The 19,230-nt window shown below is 39.6% G+C and overlaps 1 protein-coding gene across 1 annotated transcript in view; it reads right to left on the bottom strand.

Moving 5' to 3' along the window:
• Window positions 1–19,230, bottom strand: part of MYO7A (myosin VIIA) — a 1,588,820-nt gene that overhangs the window by 1,048,981 nt on the left and 520,609 nt on the right. The window contains exon 15 of the mRNA XM_044073349.1: window positions 16,746–16,852. Within this exon, the coding sequence (XP_043929284.1) occupies window positions 16,746–16,852 (107 nt within the window). The remainder of the gene's footprint in view (window positions 1–16,745; window positions 16,853–19,230) is intronic.

Here is a 19,230-nt window from a genome sequence, read left to right as displayed (position 1 = left end):
AGGACTGCCCCCTGCACTACTAATGGATAGAGGCAGCTTATAGATATAGTGTATGGGTCTGCCTTAATGGTGAAGATATTCATGTCATAGACACAAGGTGCAGGTTTTGATTCTGACGTTGGGTTATTGGCTTGGATTAAATGGCCTTCCAGGGCAGTTAGCCTAGTACTGACCTATAAACCTATGAACCTAAATGCTGTACCCCATGCATGGGTTCCATCAAATTATTTGTGGTATGATCCCAGTTATTCTCATTAGGGGTAATATATAATTATTGAGCATGGGATAGGTAAGGCCAATCTATAACCAAATGGGATAGGTTTATTTCAGCACAAAAACTGAAACTGGCTTGGCTTAAAATGACTCACAAGTGCAGCTAGCCTAATACTTACCTATGAACCTAAGTTGTCTGCATTATTGCTGATTACAAACTGAAATTCCATAGCGTCAGCTAATGAATAAGTACAGGCAGTGCAGTAATCTGACTAATATTTAGCCAACGTCAATATGTACACATCTCAGCTCCGTCCATTATCTTCCTAGTGCCTTTCAGGTGATGCAGAACACCCACAAATCATCACTAAAATGCACTATAATACAACTCACACAAACATGGGATATGATACAGCATGCATTCAGCCTGATGAAAGCATGGTCTGATACCTATATACATCTCGCGGGGGTACGGCGGTACACGTTGCCATAATATGTGATCAGTTTGCAGCATGTTGGATGCTGCATAATATGATTATGAGGAGCAATGTAGCCAGCTATTCTTCCTAGGAACCTCTGGACCCCCTTCAACAACACCTGTAAAGCCACCTCATCAACATTAACCAGTAACAACAGTAACTCTAAGAAACAGAGATCAGATATTGCAACCCAAGAACATTTGAGGGGCAAAAAATATCAAAGGCAAAGCATTAGATTCTAGTCTAGATTTTTTGGCCCTAGAAACCTTACAGAGACAATACAATGTCACAGAGAACACAAGAGGGTGTATGCAGCATTAGTTAAAGTTTACAATGGTTACTTAATGGTTGTCACATTGTGCAGCAGACATCTCTGCCTAAATTATACAGGAAACATGGTGTAGTGGATCCAGTGGGTCATAGCTACCATCATTTGCACAGATACCAAGAGACACAATGACATATGACTAACATCAATAAACTAGATGAATATCCATGCCACTCGTGGCAGAGGCAGGGGGGGGTCTTCTGGCAAGGTATATTGTACATCACAGACAGTGTCCTCTGGTGACAGGGAGGGGCTGCTATTATGTGATTGTGAATGGGAAGGGATGCCACAACATGTCCATTCTTTCAGCCGTCTGTGTTGTTTTAAAGTGACAGGACTACAGGGCCCTTCTGTCCTGGGTGTTATACTACAGATTGATCTGCTACCAATAATGGGAAAGCTATGAGGTTGAGTAGTATGAATATGAATCAACTTAGAAGTGTTAGGTTCATTATGATTTGAAGCCAGCTGTTTTTTATAGAATAGAGTGGTGGTGCTCTTTTTATGGAGATACAGTTTGAAGTATATTTTTGTGGGGGGAGGCAGAAGTTATCAGGGTAATTTATATTCCAGCTGGTGAAATAATATTCCACTGCCTATTGACAATCTCATTCTAAACACATGCATCTGGAGTGTTTCTCCCTGGGCCTCCACTGAAAAAGGACTCTGTCCCAGTCGGACTTACCCAGTAAACAAATGTTAAATAAAAAAATAACTAAATCTCTATATCTCTGCTGTAGAGGAAGAGAAGAAACTCAATAACAAATGTAAAGCTATGAGTAGCAAAATGTATTCCCTACTTCTGCAATTCAGCTTTATAAGTATTATGCTACCACAGATGTAACCACCCCATGCTGTATTTCTCACTTTTCTTGGTTTTCAAGGCCGGGAATGCGAGTGCTGGGGGAAATCAGTGGCTGTTCTCTGTTTTTTGAGGGGGTGAAGCTTTTTAGTTTTTCTTGAATGTTATCAGTAATGGCTGGTAGGTTTAGAAAGTCTGTTGGTAGATGTGTTTGTGATGGAAGAGTTTTGCATTCAGGGAATGGTCAAATGCTTTAGGGGATCAAGGCCATGTTTTGACACTGGGAGCATGTGCAAGTGTCTACAGCAGCCACAATCATAGCTAAAGATGGCTTCAGAAGACAAGATGTGATTCAACAAAGTATTAGTTTAAAGGTGTGTACACATAACAAAGTATTAGTTTAAGGTTGTGCACACTTATGCAACCAGCGTATTGTACGTTTTTTATTTTTTATATTTTTTCCCCTAACAGATTTGTTTGTTTTTCAGTTGAATTGTACAGGTTATAGGTCACATTAAAGGTGGAAAAGTTTAGAAATTATTTATTGTGGTCTCATTTTTTTATATCACAAAAACCTGGCATTTTAACAGGGGTGTGTAAACTTTTTATATCCACTGTGTACCCTGCAAATTTCCCTACTAGTGGGATACTGAGGTCTGCAGCTTATACAAAGGAAAGAAGGGATTCTTTCAGAAATCATTGAACAAGATTACTCCGTATATTAAATGTAGATTAAAATTTATTACAAAAAAAGTCTTTTCTTAAGTAATAAGAAACTTGAATATGAAAACTATTTGTCATCTTCAGCAGTCATAAGGAGTATTGTTTCTATCGCATCAATTTTATAAAGAGGACATTTACATTTTATCATTTTAAAATTGCTGAAAAGTTTAATATTTTTTTTTTCTGGCCTGTCACAATCTAAAGGTTTAATGGCTAATCTGGCTTTTGTTTTTACAACTAATAAGAACTCTCCTATAATAAGTATTGAATTGATTTCTAAAGTATTAAAATTGGAAATAAAACCTCTGTGGGTCCAGATTTAATACCAACTATGCTGATTCATGGCATAAGAAGTACTTTTTGCCATTGTTATACAAGGTTTTTAATACTTTGTTAAGTAAAGGTGTAGTAACCTCCAGATGGAAAAATTAAATTATTTCAGCTATATGCAAAAAGGAAAATAAAAGAGATCTGTATAATTGCAGACCTATTATCCATACATCTATTTTATGTAAGTGTTATGAACGAATTGTATAAAATACTTTCAGATCAATTGAATAATAATGGATGCACTAATTTAAATCAACACGTGTTTTGTCCTGGTAGATAAATACTCATAAATTTAGTGGAATTTTATGATCAAGTACTTTGGTCTCTTGATCACTTGATAACATTTGGTGATCTTTGTATGGATTTGGATAAGGATTTTGATACAATCACACAAAGTTCAATAACTGATACATTAAAGAATTACAGTTACAATCCTGTTTTCATTAATTGGATTATTGTCTGGTCATCTGGTTATTCTCAATGCGTATCACTTAAAGGTTATTATTCTTGCCTGCTCCTTGTATTGTCTGGAGTACTACAAGGCTTTGTGCTTGGTCCTTTTCTTTTTAGTTTAATAGCTTCAACTAGTCCTAAAACAATAAGTGCTGGCAGGCTAAATATGCTCACAATTGTAAGATTTGATTTATAACTGGTAAAGAAAGAACCTCAGCATCTATATAAAAATTTTTGAATCAATTTTCTTCTTGGGCAAATGATGTTGGTTTGAAATTCATCCCTGATAAGTGTAAAATAATATATTTTTGGTAATCATGGAATAAGACCAAATTTATTTTTTAAACAATGTACATTTATCTGAAACTGGTTATTATGAGGATCTGGGTATAAACATATCATCTGATTTTTCTTTTTTTATCTCATGTAACTCTTATAAAGAAGCATGCATTATTTATGGGATGAATATTTAGATCCTTAAATATGAGACAAGGAAAGATTAGTGAATTTATACAAGAGGTACATCCTACCCGTTTCAGAATATAACAGCATGTTTTGCTAATGTAATAGACACTAATAAGCATTACTTGAGTCTGTTCATTGAAAATTTACAAAAGGAATACCTTCAATTTGTCATTTATCTTATTCTGATAGATGTAAAACTTTAAATTTATTTACAGTCTATTATCAGTTTACAAGAGGAAAGGCTATAAGCACACAGAAAATCTTTGGGGATGATTTGGTACAGCTTACACGTGTATATATATATATATATATATATGTATATATATATATATATATATATATATATATATATATATATATATATATATATATATATATATATATATATATATATATACACACACATATGAATTCACTTTATAATCAAATTTCAGTATCTCGAGACTATAAAGCCGAAACTTTACAAACCCGAAACACCACAACCACGAAAGACAAAACCGTGAAACAATACACCACACAAACAAAACACACCTACCTACCGACACTACAATAAATTAAAACAAAACACACAAAAAAAACACAAATACCTACCCTAGCTAGAAGCAGAGGGGCAAGCCCCATGCGCCCCCCCACACCCCCACTACTTATATATATTAACTCCAAGGTCGCACTAACTACCAAAACAGAGAAAACACACCACTACACACTCCAAACACACTCACATACACACAAACCCTACCCCAAACCCTTCAAAAAATAACACTTACCTAACACGCCATTTGGGTTCGACATTTCTGGCTTTGGGGTACTGCAGTTTCACGCAACTGCAGTTTCAACACTTTGGTCTCGAGATATTGACATTTGACATTTCAGTATTTCAAGATTTCAAAGTGTAACTGTATATATATATATATATATATATATATATATATATATATATATATATATATAGATATATATATATATATATATATATATATATATATATATATATATATATATATATATATATCTATAAACAAACAGTAGAGTACGAAAAGTTTCACAACCACGGCTTAAAACAACTTCACTTTTATTTGCAGCAAAAAAACACAGTAAGTGCTTTCAAACTCACAGTTCTTCTTCAGACTGAAATAATCAGGCTTTTTCTCAGAAATTTAAAATGCACATTAACCAATCCACAACCATTATAAATTATCTGTGCAAATTCCTAGATCTAAGAACCGGTCTTAAAGAAACCTTGTTATTTATACCAGCCTTCCTATTAGAGAGAAACTTGCAAATCCAGTGTAGTTCCCTTTCCTCTGTAAAATTCACCAAATCACCACCTCTGGGACCCTTATTAACTGTCTCAATAACGTTAAACATAAAAAATGTGATGGACCTGACTCATACACATGTTTAGCAAGAGCATTGGTTAAATCAGCTCGTCTCATGGCATATTTATGCTCACGAATCCACTCAGAGAGCATTCTGTTGGACTTACCAACATAAAAACTATCACATGCCACACACGTAGCTAAATAGATAATATTTAGAGTCTTACAACTAGCTGACACCTTAAATACAAATCTCTGCTTTGCGATAGGATGTATAAATTAATTTGAAGCATCAATAGAGGAATAATGCCTACAGGATCTACATGGATGAGTGCCGTTCAATCTTGAAGGCACATCCAAGGAAACCTCAGTGGGCTCATAGTCTCTGTAGCAAAGATGTTGCTTAAGAGATTTTTTTGTTTTTATAGGTATAATGTGGTTTTGTGCCCACGATATTCTTAATCCTGTCATCCATGGTCAGAATATTCCAATTAGCATCTATTGTCTGTCTAATTTTCCTAAGATCACTGGCATAAGATAGCACTAATGTGGACTCATTTTCACACCATGCTGTTCCACATGGGGGGGACATCCGAAAAATAAAGGTGTGCTGTTGTAGACCTCTGTGACATTGCACCTTCTCTCATCCTTCCTGTCTCTTTTTTACTATAACCTCTACACTCAAAATCTTGTGCTATCATTTCCAAGTCAGTAGTGAAACCATCTAGTGGGCTATTAAGTTGAGATACCCTCATCCCTTGAGTTTTCATAATATTCTTGAACACATGTGAAGGATGCATACTATCCCGTCTCAGTATATTGTTCTTCCTACATGGCTTGCTACAGAGAGTGGTAGACAAATTAGCCATCTCATCTTTAGTTATACATACATCAAGAAAAATCATCTCAGAGGAGGACACAGTACTAGTGAACTTTAGGAAACTCGTGGTACTATTCAAATGGTCAAAGAAATCTCCTAGTTCATTCTCAGTCCCCCCCAAAGTAAGGCCACATCATCAACAAACCTTCTGTAGAACAGCACCTTAGAAGTAAACTGACAATCAAACACAAACTTTCCTTCCCATTGTGCTAACATCATGTTGGTGTAGCTATTGGCACACGAAGTGCCCATAGCTACACCAACTTTTTGTAAATAGTATTCTCTTTGAAACAAGAACACATTGTTAGTGAGCACCAATTCCAAAAATAGACAAATGAGATCTATTTGTTTGACATCATAGCTACTGTGAAGAGTGAGAAAAGACTTAATCAGACTCAAACCTTCCAGATTCGGAATACAGGTGAAAAGCGACTCTACATCTAGAGTTACTAAAAGAACACTATCTAAATTAATTGTATTTCCATTCACAAACAGGCTAAGGTCCATCAAAAAATGTTTAGTGTCATTGAGTACAATAGATATTTTATTAAGAACGGGTCGTAGCTGCGTGTCTACATATATAGAAAATGGCTCGGTGAGCCACTTCCTACACGAAAATATGTGTCTCAGAGGTGGTGAAACCAAGTTTTTATGCACTTTAGGGAACCCCTGAAACACTGGTATCACAGGATGTTGCACATTTAAATCATCAGTAAATTGCTCAGTGATATAAAAAATATCTAAACAGTCACATATTGTAAAGAAAATAGAACATTGCACATCCCATATAAAATCTTCATCCACTTTATCATAAACATTTAAATCTGCTAACATTCTATGAATAGATCCTACATAAAAATCTTGATTCATTAAAACAGTGGCTCCACCTTTGTCTGCCTTTTTAATGACTATAGAGTAATCAGACTGAAGTGCCTGCAATGCAGACCGCTTTTCATTAGTTAAATGACAAAAATCATGCCCATTCCTCTTAGAATTGTCACCCTGGGAACAAGAAAGGCAAGCAAATAATTCATCTTCACATTTCTTTACAAATACTTCAGCTACTGGTCAATATTATAGGTTCATAGGTTGGTACTAGGCTATTGGCCCTAGGGACTATACAAGCCTAGCCATAACAATTCCCTGGAAATTTCTTCTCACAATATTTACTTCTGTGGACGCCTGTCTAGCAGGGCGACTGACATGATCCCCGGGGTGAATCTCCTATCTCCCATCCAATCATCAAGGTTCCTTTTGAAGAAGGCCAATGAGGCACTCTGCTTGACATGTATGGGCAATCTATTCCAGAGTATGGGGAGTCTCTGGGTCAGGAAGCTATCCCTCCAGCATGCTTTGTTCATTGTGATGACAAGGTTTAGATCCCTGGAGCGTGTGGCTCTGAGGGATTGGGATTTCTTTAAGTGGAGCATGTCCAACAGATCAGGGTTTGACATGGCCTTGTATGTTAAGCAGAGATTGCCTCTGAGTAGACGATATGCCACAGAATATAGCTGGAGTTTTTTTAGACGGTCAGCATATGGCATCTGCTTTAGGCCTGTGATTTTTTTAGTGAGGTATTTCTGTGGCCTTTCCAGCTATTGCAGATGTCTTGTGAGGTACATACCAAATTAGGCATTACACTCTACAATGGGTCTAATGAGGGATGAGTACAGTGGGACAATGCCCTCCTTTTTTCTGGATGAAACCCCTTAGTGATGAGGTGTGCCACATAGAAGGATTTCCTGACTGTTGTGGCAATGTGGTTATTGAAAGTGAAACCACTGTCCACCTGTTTCCCTAAGTTTCTCATCACACTTTTGATGTTTAGTGTACTGCCACCTATGTGGTAATTCATGGGTACATGTTTTTTTCCAAAGGGGATAACTATACATTTCTTGGCATTAAGCTTGAGCCCATGGCTCTGGCACCAGACATCTGTTTCTGTAAGGTCCCTTTGTAGAATATCCACATCATTTGGGGATTCAGTAATGGCTCCCAGTTTGCAGTCATCTGCAAACTTTGTTAGCCAGAGTCCCTTAGTGTTGGCCTGTACTTCAGAGAAGTAGATGCCAAACAAGAGTGGTCCCAGGACTGAACCCTGAGATACACCACGTGTCACTTGTCTGGAGCTGGATTTGGAGTCGGCTACTTTTACAGTCTGAGTTCTGTCAGTAAGCCAGTTGGCAACCCATCGAGTGACAGAACCCACAGGGTCAGAGTTGCTGGCGCCATGTCAGACTCAAAGCCTGTCACAAGTGGGGTCCCACAAAGCTCAGTCCTGGGCCCACTCTTGTTTGGCATCTACTTTTCCGAAGTACAAGCAAACACAGGAGGGTTATGGCTGACAAAGTTTGCAGATGACTGCAAACTGGGAGCCATAGTAGAAAACACATCTGACACAGATATCCTTCAGAAGGGTCTCACAGAAACGGATAACTGGTGCCAGAGCCATGGCCTAAAGTTAAATGCCAAAAAATGCATAGTCATACCCTTCGGGAAAAACAAGGTTACCCCTAGCTACCAAATAGGTGGCAATCCACTGAGCACAGAAGAAGTTATCAGGGACTTGGGGACCCAGGTTGATTGTAGTCTGTCATTCGACACCCATGTAGCTAAAGTAGTTAGGAAGACCTTCTACATTGCCCACCTTATCATGAAGGGATTCTCATCTAGATCAAGGGAGGTCATGGTCTCCCTTTACTCATCACTCATCAGACCAATGATTGAGTACAATGCCCAATTCGGAATGTATCTGACCCGACACTTGCAGCAGCTGGAGAGACCACAAAGTTCCTCACCAAAAGGATAAAGGGTCTCAAAAATCTGTCCTATGCTGCCCGACTGAAAGAACTCCAGCTCTATTCAGTCGCCACGCTTGCTCAGAGGTGACCTTTGCCTAACATACAAGGCCATGTCAAACCCAGATTTGATGAATATGCTTCACCTCAAAAATCTAGATCCACCAGAGCCACAAGGCGGAGACTTAAACCTCGACACGGCTATTAATAGGACGTGCTGGAGGGATAGATTCATCACCCAAAGACTCCCTATGCTGTGGAACAAAATCCCGGTATATGTGAGGCAGAGCACCTCGCTGGCCTTGTTCAAGAGAAATCTTGACCAATGGATGGGAGATCGCAAATATACCCCAGGGATTACCTCAGTGTCACTGCTCGACAGAGGCACAGCAAAATAATGGGTATAGTTCCCCATACTTAAGGGGTGGCGTAAGCCACAAAACGATGGGCTAGGCTTGTAAATGCCCTCGGGCAGATAGCCTAGTATGAACCTATGAACCTATGAACCTATAGGGATTTATGCCCAGCTTAGTAAGTTTATCTATGATTCCAGAGTGGGGGGTGGTGTTGAAGGCCTTGGCGAGGTTCATATAGGCTGTGTGGACCGCCTTGCCCTCATCCACAGCTCTGGAGACTGATTTGAAGAAGTCAATCAGATTCAGGAGACAAGATCAGCCCTTCACAAACCCAAACAGGGTGGGGTCCTGTGTTTGAAGGTTGCCAATGTCTTTGTTTATAAGTTCCATGATAATGCGTTCCATGCCCTTGCAGATCAGGCTTGTCAGACTGATGGGATGGTAGTTCCTGGGATCCAAGGTGGATCCCCCCTTGTGGAGTGGGATAGCTGTAGCTGTGCACTACTCAGTGGGCATGAAGCCTGAGGTGAGGCTATGATTAAACATGACACTTAGGTGAGGTGCCAGTTCATTTTGTAGTTCATGTAGTACACAGCCTGGGATGCCATCTGATCCCATGGATGCTGTATTCTTAGCTTTGGAGAGTGCGGCTTCTACCTGTGTGGCCGTGATTACCAAAATTTGGCAATCTTTTGGTATTGAGATGGGCCCTTTAGAGGGTGAGAGGGGGTGAGGTTGGCACTAAATCGATCTGCCAGGATATTGGCAATATCCTTGGGATCAATATATTTAATGGCATTCTGTTGTAGCTCAGAGCAGATCTGAGCATTGCCATTTAGATTCTTGACATAACTATAGAATGCCTTGTGGTTGTCTTTGGAATCTTTGGCAATTTTATTTTCGTAACTAGCTTTTGAGGATTTTATGAGGGATCTCAGCTAAGTCTTACTGAGGCTGGTGAGGGAGTTTTTTGCATCCTGGGATTTTCCTCTTTTCTGCAACAGTTTCTTCCTTCTGTTGTATAGTTTGTTTATTTATAACAGGGGACCACCAGATTGGCTTCCTTTTTTGGAGAAGAGCATCTTGGATCTATTTGGGATGGCACAATTCATGCACAAGTGGATGTGCTCGTACAGTGCCTTAGTGTAGGATTCTGCAGTCGAACTTTCAGATCCCGTCTGAATGGGTGTCATGAAGTTTGTCACTTCTGACTTCAATAGCATGAAATTGGCTTTGGAGAAGTTTTTTAAGGAGGTTTCCTTACTGGGGGGTGGGGGTGGGATGTGGATGTCAAGGGCGATATGCTTATGGTCAGACCTGTCCAATGAGGGGGTGACCACTGGTGTGGAGCATCTATCTCCCATGTTGGTAATGACCAGGTCTAGGATATTGGATCCCCTGGTGGGACAATGGATTAGTTGATCCAGGGCATTGGAATTTGTGAATTCCAAGAACCGTTGGGAAAAGGAGTTGGTACCCAAGTAGTTTTCCCAGTTAATGGCAGGGTAGTTGAAATCACCCAGTATTAGGGTGTTTGGTTATATCTTAATATTTTCCAGTATGTTTAGAAAGGTGTAGTGAGAATCTTGGGGCATGGTGGGGGATCTGTAGCAAGCTACAATTTGGATTGCAGTATTACCTAGTGTTAGTTGCACCTGGAGAATTTCAGATGCATTGTGTTGGGCAACTAGCCTGGAGGTATGAATATTCTTGGTGAATATGGACATTCCTCCACCTTTAGTGTTTCGGTCTTGGTTTTGTGGCCGAAAAGTGTGGTAAGAGTTGTAGTCTGGTATTGCAGGGGTGCTCTCTGGAGCCTTGAACCAGGTCTCAATTACTGCACAGATATTGATGTTCTCCATTTTTAGGAGTGCCTCAAGAGAGTGCATTTTGAGCTTTAGACTTCTAGCATTCAGTAGCATTACCTTCAGATTTTGCATGCTTGAATCTGTTACGCTGGTGGTTTTATCCTTTGAACCTTGCCTAAAAAAGGCACTATAGGGGTGGCAAGAGCTTTAGCCAGTAACCTGAATCCCAGGGGTGACAGGTGCAGACCATCTCTGGTAAAGCACCGTGGTTTGTCAATCATGTGTTCCCAGGCAGACATATACTGGATCCCCTTTGAATGACACCAGAAGCTTAGCCAATTGTTGAAGTCAGTAATTTGTCCTTATACTGTGGTATCATTCTGGGTGAAGGCAGGGTGCTACTCAGGGCTAGGGTCATACCTGCCTGGGCCACATGATCCAAGAGCTCTTCCATGTCTCTTTTCATGTAGTCCAGGGAGGTACGTCTCAAGTCATTCACTCCAGCATGGACAATGACAGAGTCGTATTTGTACTTGTTGTGGAGTGACTTGAGTGCATGCGTTATGTGTCGATTGGCATCTTCGTGTGCCAATAGCTATGACAACATGGGAAGGAAAGTTTGTGTTTGATTGTCAGTTTACTTCTAAGGTGCTGTTCTACAGAAGGTTTGTTGATGACGTGGCCTTACTATGGGCGGAGGGGGGGGGGACTGAGAATGAACCAGGAGATTTCATTGACCATTGGAATAGTACTGCGAGTTTCCTAAAGTTCACTAGTACTGTGTCCTCCTCTGAGATGATTTTTCTTGATGTACGTATAACTAAAGATGAGATGGCTAATTTGTCTACCACTCTCTATAAGAAGCCATGTAGGAAGAACAATATACTGAGACGGGATAGTAATCCCTCACATGTGTTCAAGAACAAAAGAATCATTTCCTTTGTTACACCAATTTGCTCCCCATATAGTTCTGACAGTATGCTGTAGGGATTTTTTAAAATCTGTCTACTCATTACTCTCCCAAAAAACATATTTCCACTTTCTTCCCTTTCACACAACCAACATGTGCTATCTACCTGAGGAAAAATTGTTTAAAGTCTTCTTGGGTTATAAAAATACTTGTGCAATCACTTCCAAGCAAAAATCTTAAACCTTCTGGACTTTGATGCATAAAGGTCCTACCAAACACCCTGATAATGGGTGATTTCAATTACCCAAACATTAACTGGGAGAACTACTCAAGTACTATCTCCCTTGCCCAACATATCCTAGAATTTATAAACTCAAATGCCCTAGATCAACTGGTCAACACCCCCACAAAAGGTGACAACATATTGAACCTGGTCATCACCAACATGGGCAACCGGTGTCCCACACCGAAGGTCAACCCCTCGCTGATTAGATCTGACCATAAACTAATCACTCTGGTTATCCACATTCCGCCCCCACCCCCGGTCAAAAAAACCACCGTGAAAACCTTTTCAAAAGCAAACTTTACGTTACTTAAGACCAGGGTGGAAAGTTTCAAATCCCCCATGCTATAGGATAATGCTGCCCAAGCTGCAAAATCATTTACTAATGCACTCTATGGGCACCTACATAAATGCATGGATCATGCTATCCCAAGCAAAACCAAGACTCACTCCTCCAAGAAAAGGAAACCAGTCTGATGGACCCCTGCCATAAACAAGCTATACAATAGAAGGAGGAAACTAGTACAGAAAAGAGTAAAATCCCAAGAAGGGAAGACATCCCTGATCAGTATCAGCAAGAAACTACGATCCCTCATAAAATCATCCAAGGCTAGCTTTGAAAGAAAAATTGCCAAGGACTCCAAAGATAACCACAAGGCATTCTTTAGCTATGTCAAGAATCTAAGTGGCAATTCTCAGATCTGCTTGGAGTTAGTGCAGAATGGCACAAAATAAACTGAACCGACTGATATCGCCAACATCCTGACAGACAGCTTCAGTGCAAACTTCACCCCCAAAAGAGCCCATAACCATACCAGAAGAATGTAGTGCCCCTGAAATCACAGACACTCAGGTTAAAACAGCCCTCTCCAAAGCCAAAAACACAGCATCAATGGGACTGGACGGTGTCCCAGACTGAGTCCTACATGAGCTCAAAGATGAACTAACCCCTCACCTAAACACACTGTTCAAACTCAGCCTCTCCACAGGCTATGTGCCCATAGAGTGGCGCACAGCAATGGTTATTCCACTCCACAAAGGTGGAGTCACAACAGACCCCGGGAACTATCGCCCTATAAACCTGACTAGCTTGGTCTGCAAGGCTATGGAGAGCATCATCATGGATCTCATTAACAGAGACACTGGGAATCTCCAAACATTTGACCCTACCCAGTTCGGCTTTGTTAAGGGCAGATCATGTCTCCTAAACCTGGTGGACTTCTTTGAGACAGTTACCAAGGCTATAGATGAGGGAAAAGTGGTCCACACAGCCTACCTAGACCTCGCAAAAGCCTTTGACACCATTCTCCATTCTGGTATTATAGACAAGCTCACCAGCCTGAACATAAACCCCTATGTCATGAGATAGGTTGCCAAATGACTCAAGGAAAGAACCCACATGGTAAGAGTTGCAGGAGCTAAGTCTGACTCTAAACCGGTTACAAGTGGAATTCCCCATGGCTCAGTCCTAGGACTCCTCCTGTTTGGCATATACTTCTCAGAGGTACAGGCAAGCACAGGAGGACTATGGCTGACCAAGTTCACAGATAACTGCAAACTAGGGGCTATAATTGACTCTCCGGCTGACACAGACATCCTCCAAAAGGGTCTCACTGAGACAGATACCTGGTGTCAAAACCATGGCCTCAAACTAAATGCCAAAAAGTGCATAGTCATCCCCTTTGGAAAAAACAAAGTACCCACAAATTACCACATAGGTGGTAGCCCCTTAAATATGGAAGACGTAATAAGGGATCTGGGGATGCAAGTAGATAGTGATCTCTCCTTTGATAATCACATTGCCAAAATAGTTAGAAAATACTTCTATGTGGCTCACCTAATCACAAAAAAGGTTTGCATCCAGATCAAAAGAGGTCATTGTGCCCCTCTACACATCACTCATCAGACCCATCATAGAGTACAATGCCCCCATTTGGGATGTACCTTACAAGACACCTGCAACAGCTGGAAAGACCACAGAAGTATCTCACCAAGAGGATCACTGGCCTCCAACAGATGCCCTATGCAGCTTAACTGAAGAAACTCCAGCTGTACTTGGTTGCATACCGCCTACTCAGAGGTGATCTCTGCCTGACATACAAGGCCATGTCCAACCCAGAATTGATGGACATGCTCCACCTAAAGAAAACCATATCCCCTCAAGCCACATGTTCTAGGGATCTAAACCTCACCATAACAATAAATAGGATGTACTGGAGGGATAGATTCCTGTCCCGGAGACTTCCCATGCTCTGGAACAAGATTCCAATCTACATTAGGCAGAGCACCTCACTAACACTCTTCAAGAGAAACCTTGACGAGTGGATGGGAAACAGAAAGTTTACCCCTGGGATCACTTCAGTGACTCTGCTGGACAGAGGCACAGGGAGCTAATCTAAGGGGGCAGCGAAAGCCAACACATTCCAGCTAGGCTTATAAATGCCTTTGGGCAGATAGCCTAGTACCTACCTATGAACCTATGAACCTATGAACATGGGAGCTGTACAGATGTCCTCCCATTGAGCCCTTGTAAATCTTTTCTAACCTCCTCTGATTGATTCTTAAAGTTATCAAGCAATATTTTATATACTTTACAAATTATCCCCTTTTTAACAGTAGCTTCTGTTCTAGATTCATCTAAAAACTCAACAAATGCAGGTTTTTCATTTAAGATTTCCTTCTCTCTTTCTCTTTGCCTATTCTCTGATATCAGTCCCTGATAGGGGAGATAGTCTCTAACCTGCAATCCAAACTTCTTTTTGGCCTCATCTACCACTCTGTTACCCCTCCTTCTGTAGTTATTTGCTCCGAATACTTTTGTTCCTTTGCCAGTTTTCTCCAATAAATTCCAGTCCCTCTTGCCTATTTTCTGTATCCCTACTTGCAGTCATCACTATTTGCAAAATCTTTTCCTTCATGTATCTGTTGCTTAATTCTTAAAATACTTTCTGCTACTTTATGAGTGCAATATTCTCTATGGTTATTATTCCCCCTCAAGAATCTGCAACTAATATCTCACTGTCTCATTATTTCTTGAACCCCACACTTCATCTCTTCATCCCTTTCCAATTATAACCTTCTGCTTGTGTTACATATATCAGCCTTAACTGTTTACCTCTAAAATATCCCTTCAAATCAAGTAATCCTAAATCATCTTGTTTTATTGGGACGATCAACATATTCCACTTTCATTCCATTTCTAGCTTTTTCAGACTTCATCTGAATATCCACTTCTTATGTTCCCCTACCACCAAACTCATCTTGCAGACTTCCTAAACGTGTACAAAGAGACAGAAATACACTCCCTACAGCCCCTGAAGCTACAGTTCTTATGACCTGGAGGAATCCTCTGTAAGACCACACATGGCTTGCTCCTACTTCTGGAATCTGCTCCATCAGGCTCTTGACAAGTGTGGCACTGTCATACTACAATGAGTGAGACCTTCTTCTTGGTGTAATCCACACCCCTTTACTGACACATCATGCACGTGGTAGATGATGGGCCATGAGGTATAACCTAAAGGTATGTCCTCCTTGCTGCAGTGACCATGTGGTAGCTGGTGGTATGCCCTCCTCCTATGCTACCTCAGATTCCCCACTCATCTCAGAATAGTGATCCTTCTGCAAGCCTCATCCTCCATCAGGGCTCCATGAGGAGATCTGCCCAGCATGTCTCTACCCATGGATAGGCCCACCTATCTTCACTTACTTTCTCATCAAGTATCCCAAGCTGATTATCCCACTTCGGTCACCTGGTCTGTAGTCAGGACTTTATCCCTCTATGTCACCAGCTTGGTAAGAAAACTATTTCTGGGGCAATATTCTCTTCTGCTGTGCCTTGAAAAAGAGCAGTGAGCTATGTGGAACTTATTTGCTCAGCAAAATAAAATGAAATGAAATAGATAAATAAAACTGAATACATGTATAATGTCTAATGCTGTCAAAAAGTTTTGCTTGGTGAACAAAAGATTGTATACTTTGCTGTACGAAGCTTTTAGAACTTCAGACGTGTTGCACAAGTATTCCATGTTTCTCAGATGCTGCGATATTTCATACATGACACTACCACAAGCTTAGGACAGAAACTGTGAATGGTACATATAAATCTTGAAAGTGATGAAGTAAAAATACATAGTTGTTTGCAATAGAACCACAGCTGCTTAGTCATCTGGTTACAGCACCACTGTAAACTTTTCTTGGCTTGTAGTTTGTACTCTGCCCTATCTTATTTATTGATTTTCTGTATACCAAATGCATTAAAGAAACCTGAAACAGTGTCAGCCTCTGTCATCCTCAGGAACAACTATTGTAAAAGAGAAAGGAATCAATAAGAAAAGAGAGGCAAATTAAAACCTTCTATATGTGCATTAAGGTGCATAAGAATGAAATGAGTGTTTCAACTTATGTCTTCTGATCCAGAACAAAAAAGCATGAAGATACAGAAACACTATTTTGTATGAAATTTTCCCCAAATAAGTTCTAAATGGACTTTGCCCATCAAACATACATTGGCAGAGTTTTTCCAGAAGTGTTAGTTGAACATTTTCATCAGCATAGCAGGCCAATATGCATAGCAATTTAAGAATTGTGTGGGTTACCATAGCAACATCTGCTTGAAAGATTTGCTTGATGAACTTGTTCTTGGATGAGTGAACCAGCTGAATTATGTCACCATGCAGGGTGTCTCTGTTTTTCTCCAAAAACCCTAAGAGAAGAAGAATAATATAGTTCCATAATTGCAGTAATTAAGTGTTGCAGTTTCAAACACATATGCTGTTGTTCAGTCAGGTAATACATATGTATCTATTAAAGCATTGCAGCATTGTTGTAGGGTGACCCCACGCTGAGGTGTACAGAAAGGCACAAAGACAACTGCAATGCCAACTTACGTATGCAAAGTGCCTTCTACAAAACCATCCTGAAGTGCCTTAATGCACTAGCAAAACTGGATTATGTCTGCAGTTACTCGCGCGCACACACACACACACACACACACACACACACACACACACACACACACACACACACACACACACACACACACACCATTATGTGTAACTGTATATATATATATATATATATATATGTGTGTGTGTGTGTGTGTGTGTGTGTGTGTGCGCATGTGTATTCAGTTTGTTTTGTCCACTGCTTTTTCAGACAACCTGAGAATCGGCTAAATGAAAAAAAAGAGAGAAAAAGTGTTTTCTTTTTATTTTAATGCTGCCTGAGATTTTGTGCAGTCAAGCAAATGTGATCAACATTTGCCATTCAGCAACTGTCAGTTTTGACTACTGTGAAAATATATATATGTATATATATATATATATATATATATATATGTGTGTGTGTGTGTGTGTGTGTGTATATATATATATATATATATATATATATATATATATATATATATATATATATATATATATATATATATATATATACACACACACACACACACACATACCAAAACAAAACAAGCGTGTAAAAGTGGAATAAAAACACCAGAAACATAAAAAACACTTCAGAGCCAGTCAATCCAAGGTCACAAGCCCAAATAATATATAAAAATCCACAGGTTTATTCCCAACAAAATATGTGCACAAATCCACAAGGTAAAATAAGGTAAACACTTTTGTCTGACACAGTTACAGACTTTATCAAAACCAAAGGTGCTTCCATGCCACAATCCTTAAATAGTATTGGTTCAAGTACCTCAAATAAAAATTTTAAGTGACAATACACATTAACCTTTGAACTACCCTTAAAAAACATTAAAAAATGCAGTGTAAAAAAATACAAAATGAAAAAGTAAAAAAATGTGTAAACATGATATAAACCCTACAAACTACTGAAAAATATTGTTTATGTCATTCACTTTTTCTCTCAAAACTGGCATCAAGGAAATATGTTCTTTGATGCTAGGAAATGTGTTAGCATTAAGTTTGAGTTGCCATCTCAAGTCACATTTCTCAATCTCATTACTCCAGTTACCCCCTCTGATATTACGTCTGATAACATCCAAAATGCCAAACTTGTAACATAAAAAGTTGGTACAAACATGTGAGTGTTTATAAAGGGGGTTGTTGTTATTATGAGTTTCAATAGTGTATAAATGCTTATAAACTCTTCCTCTTAAAGCCCTCTCTGTCTTTCCAATGTAAAACGCATTGCAACCAATGCAAATACTAACGTATACCAACCCTGATGTGGTACAGTTACCATCAGCCAACCTTAGGCTTTGTGTAGGGTTATCCAGCAAAAGAAGAAACACCAGCTGTACCACAGCAACGTAGTTTATTAAGATAGTAAGCGCTTTCAGGGATCCAACCCGTTCATCAGACAACAAGTGAATATACCTTACACAATTTATAGTGGAATCAATTAAGGACAATTATGTTTTTTTCACTATAGTTAATATGTTTATTAGATTACCGTTACTGTTTCCTTAAGGAAAGCTAATTGTCCTTAATTGATTCCACTATAAATTGTGTAAGGTATATTCACTTGTTGTCTGATGAAGGGGTTGGATCCCTGAAAGTGCTTACTATCTTAATAAACTACGTTGCTGTGGTACAGCTGGTGTTTCTTCTTTTGCTGGATACTACTGAATTTGTACACCGTCTGTTTCATTAGTTGGAGAAATATCTCTGCTTTTTGTGTAGGGTTACCTATCAGAATCTCTGTCTTCCAAAACGTAGGAACAAAAACTGCACCTGCCGCATTTCCTTGTCCCCCTCACATTTCCTGGTGTAATTAAGGGGTGCTCAATAAATGTTTCATATTGTGGCCCACCTTATAAGAGAATAATGGTTTGTTACCCAGGGTGTCTGTAAGGTCGTTGTTAGCTTCCAGAATAACCCAGTTTTTTAATAGAATATTCTGCACTTTGTTACCAAAGTCACCAAACTGTATAACCATAGAATAAGAAAAATCAGTTCTATCAGTCACTAAATTCTGTTCCTTAGAAGGTAGAGGCCTTCCTAAAATGGGCATAAATTTGGTACCCTATCCTTCTAAAACTTCTGCACCAAGTGTTTGAACCAAGCTCTGGGTAACCCCTCACTAAAAACATATGGGCTAAGTTGC

This window comes from Protopterus annectens, chromosome 5.part1 (assembly GCF_019279795.1).
Source record: "Protopterus annectens isolate FY-2018-M chromosome 5.part1, PAN1.0, whole genome shotgun sequence".
Taxonomy (NCBI): Eukaryota; Metazoa; Chordata; order Ceratodontiformes; family Protopteridae; genus Protopterus; species Protopterus annectens.
The sequence above is the reverse complement of the archived record's forward strand: the minus strand, read 5'-3'. Positions and strand labels throughout refer to the sequence as shown.